Below are 5,198 nucleotides of genomic sequence, written 5' to 3'. Positions count from 1 at the left end.
CCATAATTTTATTAATTTATTGTATCCTCTTGCATTAAATAATTTTTGTTTGTAACACATCTATACTATTAAAGCAGAATATTTCTTATGAATCTGCCCCTGAATTTTCCTATTAATTACAAAACATTCCATTTCTTTTTTTTAATTATTTTTTCAATTGTTTTAAATATTTTTCGAAAATGAAAAGCCCAACAAATTTGCTACTTATATTTTCGTTTTAAAAACCATTAAGTAGTTTTAAATCTCATTTATTCAGAGATTTACGGAATCAAATCAAGTAAAAAGAGAATCCCCCAATTTGAGAAACACTCAGAAAAATATTTTAACTTTATGACATGGTAACTGAAATTTCCAAAACTAATTTTAAGATATAGAGAGATTCGATTTTAAAGAAAAGATCCCCCAACTTTCTCCTAAAGTTTCTCCTAAAACCTAACATCTCGCTTTGAATTCGATCAATATTATAAATAGGCAACACCGGTTTCCTATTATTAAATATTTATGTTATTATAATTTAAAATTTATGCATTAATTGAAAATATGTAGAATGAAAAATGTAATGTCTATTACATTTTTCATATAATATTTATTTAATAAGTTAAAATTGTAAATAATTAACCTTACCAAATATATCATCACAATATGATTAAATTTATTGAGTAGAAGTTTACCATTTTAAAATCTTTTAACTAATTAATTATTACACAAACAAACATTTTTATTTTAATAATAATCAAAAAAATAAAGAAGACAATATTATAAAAATTGACTATAAAAAAATAAAAAAAATCTATTAAAATATAGATTAGACAAATATTTATTAATTTAAATGAAATTTTAAAAAGAATCGATTCCGCGTTTTGAAAACGCGGATCAAAATCTAGTACAATAATTAAAGGTAGCATTATTTGTTTGTATCTGTTATCGAATTTGAAGTTAAGATAATGATAATAATAAACAGAAGAAGAGGTAACATGGCATGTGAGTGCACAGCCACCTGTGACCACTCTCTTCCCTTCAGCATTTGATAAATACCTTCTTCCATCCTCCTCTTCCTGTCTTTTGACTCTCTCTCTCTCTCTCTCTCTCTCTCTGAGATTTCACGTCTTCTCCAATGGTGGAACCAATACTCTAGATTCCCCATTCATCTTTTATGCTTCCACACACCTCTCTCTCTTAAAAACTGTGAGAATGAAGACTTTTCCAAGCTTCTTTCTCTTTGTAACGACTCTTTTTTTCTCCGTCTTCTCTCTTTCCCTTCAAGCTTCTTCACCGTCGCAGTCTTTGTACAGAGAAATACATCACCTTATCAGCTTCAAAAACGTTCTTCCCGACAAGAATCTACTCCCAGACTGGTCTCCCGACAAGAACCCGTGTACTTTCCACGGCGTGACTTGCAAAGAAGACAAGGTTACTTCGATTGATCTCAGTTCCAAGCCTCTCAATGTCGGATTCACTGCTGTGGCTTCGTCTCTCTTGTCTCTCGCCGGACTAGAGTCTCTGTTCCTCTCAAACTCCCACATCAACGGCTCCATTTCTGACTTCAAGTGCACCGCTTCCCTCACCAGCTTGGATCTATCCATGAACTCCATCTCCGGCCCTGTATCAACCTTGTCGAGCTTCGGCTCTTGCATCGGTCTGCAACATCTCAACGTCTCCTCCAACACCCTCGATTTCCCCGGGAAAGTTTCGGGTGGGCTAAAGCTTAGCAGCTTGGAAGTTCTCGATCTCTCCTCGAACTCTCTCTCCGGTGCTAACGTCGTCGGGTGGATTCTCTCCAACGGCTGTACAGAGCTAAAGCACTTATCAGTCAGCGGAAACAAAATAAGTGGTGACGTGGACGTCTCTCGTTGCGTGAACCTCGAGTTTCTCGATATCTCCTCCAACAACTTCTCCACCTCGATCCCGTCTCTCGGAGACTGCTCGTCTCTGCAGCATCTCGACATCTCAGGGAACAAATTCTCCGGCGACTTCTCCAACGCCATCTCCTCCTGCACAGAGCTAAAGTCGTTAAACATCTCCGGCAACCAATTCGCCGGAACCATCCCTCCACTGCCGCTCAAAAGCCTTCAGTACCTCTCCCTAGCGGAGAACAACTTCACCGGTGAGATCCCGGAGCTTCTCTCCGGCGCGTGCGGTACACTCGCCGGACTCGATCTCTCCGGAAACGAATTCCACGGCACGGTTCCTCCGTTCCTAGCCTCTTGTCACCTTCTGGAGTCGCTCGTGCTGTCGAGCAACAACTTCTCCGGCGAGTTACCGATGGATACGTTACTGAAAATGAAAGGACTCAAGGTGCTCGATCTCTCTTTCAACGAGTTCTCCGGCGAGTTGCCGGAGTCTTTAACGAACCTCTCCGCTTCTCTGCTCACGCTAGACCTCAGCTCCAACAATTTTTCCGGTCCGATCCTCCCGAATCTCTGCCGGAGCCCTAAAACCACGCTCCGGGAGCTTTACCTTCAGAACAACGGCTTCACCGGGAAGATTCCGGCGACGCTGAGCAACTGTTCGGAGCTGGTTTCGCTTCACCTGAGCTTCAATTACCTCTCCGGGACCATCCCGTCGAGTTTAGGCTCTCTATCGAAGCTCCGAGATCTGAAGCTATGGCTGAATATGCTCGAAGGAGAGATCCCTCAAGAGCTCATGTACGTCAACACGTTAGAGACTCTCATTCTCGACTTCAACTACTTAACCGGCGAAATCCCGTCCGGTTTAAGTAACTGTACCAATTTAAACTGGATTTCTCTGTCCAATAACCGGTTAACCGGTCAGATTCCTCGCTGGATCGGCCGGTTAGAGAGCCTCGCCATCCTCAAGCTAAGCAACAATTCTTTCTACGGGAACATCCCGGCTGAGTTAGGCGACTGTCGGAGCTTGATATGGCTCGATCTCAACACCAACTACTTCAACGGCACGATTCCGGCGGAGATGTTCAAGCAATCCGGGAAAATCGCTGTGAATTTCATCGCCGGGAAGAGGTACGTTTACATAAAAAACGACGGGATGAAGAAAGAGTGTCACGGAGCTGGTAACTTGCTTGAGTTTCAAGGAATCAGATGGGAGCAGCTTAACCGGGTTTCGACGAGGAACCCTTGTAATTTCACCAGAGTGTATAAAGGTCACACTTCGCCTACGTTTGATAACAACGGCTCCATGATGTTCCTCGACATGTCTTACAACATGTTGTCTGGTTACATACCGAAAGAGATTGGTTCCATGCCCTATCTGTTTATTCTCAACTTGGGACATAACTTTATCTCTGGGTCGATCCCTGACGAGGTGGGTGATCTGAGAGGGTTGAACATTCTTGATCTTTCGAGCAATAAGCTCGACGGGAGGATCCCTCAGGCTATGTCGGCACTTACTATGCTTACGGAGATTGATTTGTCGAATAATTTGTTATCCGGTCCTATTCCTGAGATGGGTCAGTTCGAGACTTTTTCCCCGGTTAAGTTCTTAAATAATTCTGGTTTATGTGGTTATCCGCTTCCTCGGTGTGGTCCTGCAAATGCAGATGGGTCTGCTCACCAGAGATCTCACGGAAGGAAGCATGCATCTGTTGCGGGTAGCGTGGCGATGGGGCTGTTGTTCTCCTTTGTATGCATATTCGGGCTGATCCTAGTTGGTAGAGAGATGAGGAAGAGACGGAGGAAGAAAGAGGCGGAGTTGGAGATGTATGGTGAAGGGCATGGTAACTCCGGGGATAGAACCGCTAACAACACAAACTGGAAGCTGACTGGTGCAAAAGAAGCATTGAGTATCAGCCTCGCGGCTTTCGAGAAGCCGTTGCGGAAACTCACTTTTGCGGATCTTCTCCAGGCCACGAACGGGTTCCACAATGATACTATGATTGGATCCGGCGGGTTCGGAGATGTTTACAAAGCCGTTTTGAAAGACGGAAGCGCTGTGGCTATAAAGAAACTGATCCACGTTAGTGGTCAAGGGGATAGAGAGTTCATGGCGGAGATGGAAACTATCGGGAAGATCAAACACCGAAACCTTGTTCCTCTTCTCGGCTATTGCAAAGTCGGAGAAGAGCGGCTTCTCGTGTATGAGTTCATGAAGTATGGGAGCTTGGAAGATGTATTGCACGATCCAAAGAAGGCTGGTGTGAAACTAACATGGTCCATGAGGCGAAAAATCGCGATTGGAGCAGCTAGAGGGCTCGCCTTTCTTCACCATACCTGCATTCCGCATATCATCCATAGAGACATGAAGTCTAGTAACGTGTTGCTGGACGAAAACTTGGAAGCTAGGGTTTCGGATTTTGGCATGGCGAGGCTGATGAGCGCGATGGACACGCATTTAAGTGTCAGTACATTAGCCGGTACACCGGGTTACGTTCCTCCTGAGTATTACCAAAGTTTCAGGTGTTCAAGAAAAGGAGACGTTTATAGTTACGGCGTGGTCTTACTCGAGCTTCTCACGGGTAAACGACCAACCGACTCGCCGGATTTTGGAGATAATAACCTTGTTGGATGGGTGAAACAGCACGCGAAACTGCGGATCCGCGACGTGTTCGATCCCGAGCTTTTGAAGGAAGATCCAGCGCTAGAGATCGAACTTTTACAACACTTAAAAGTTGCCGTTGCGTGTTTGGAGGATCGGGCTTGGAAGCGACCGACTATTTTACAAGTCATGGCGAAGTTAAAGGAGATACAAGCGGGGTCGGGGATAGATTCGCAGTCGACGATAGGATCAATAGAGGATGGAGGATTCAGTTCAGTAGAAATGGTTGACATGAGTATAAAAGAAGTTCCCGAAGGAAAATTCTGAAAGAAGCCAAATCTGATTCTTTGAATTTTCTACTGTGTTCTAAAATGTATGTAATTATGTTATTTACACATGAGACGATGTTCTTTTTTGTTGGGTTGATCAGTCGGGTTGGGGGAATGGAGAATTGAAAAGAGTAATAACTTTGTTATGAATATGTAAATATACAGTTTTCAGTTTCTTTCTAGAATTTGTAATGTTTGTTTGTCGTTTTAGTTCCATGAAAATTTAATAATAAAATGAACGACCTCACGAAAAAAATCATATAAGTTTCAGACTTGTGTATTAAATTCGACCGAACATGCGTAAATGCACGTGACCTATGTTTCATTATGGTCGGGGAATTCACGGTGCACGGGAATGGGAAAGTGAGAATGGATGATAGATAGATACTCCATTTAGTTTTTTCTTTTCTTTTCTTTTCT

At 42.8% G+C, this 5,198-nt stretch overlaps 1 protein-coding gene across 1 annotated transcript; it reads left to right on the top strand.

The window, feature by feature from the left end:
• Positions 1-1,191: 1,191 nt before the first annotated feature.
• On the top strand, positions 1,192-4,776 carry LOC106349513 (protein BRASSINOSTEROID INSENSITIVE 1). The gene is given in 1 exon segment (NM_001316176.1): positions 1,192-4,776. A coding segment is annotated over 1 exon segment (3,585 nt).
• The last annotated feature ends 422 nt before the right edge of the window (positions 4,777-5,198 follow it).

This window comes from Brassica napus, chromosome A6 (genome assembly GCF_020379485.1).
Source record: "Brassica napus cultivar Da-Ae chromosome A6, Da-Ae, whole genome shotgun sequence".
Lineage (NCBI taxonomy): Eukaryota > Viridiplantae > Streptophyta > Magnoliopsida > Brassicales > Brassicaceae > Brassica > Brassica napus.
This window is presented reverse-complemented; position numbering and strand designations above follow the sequence as displayed.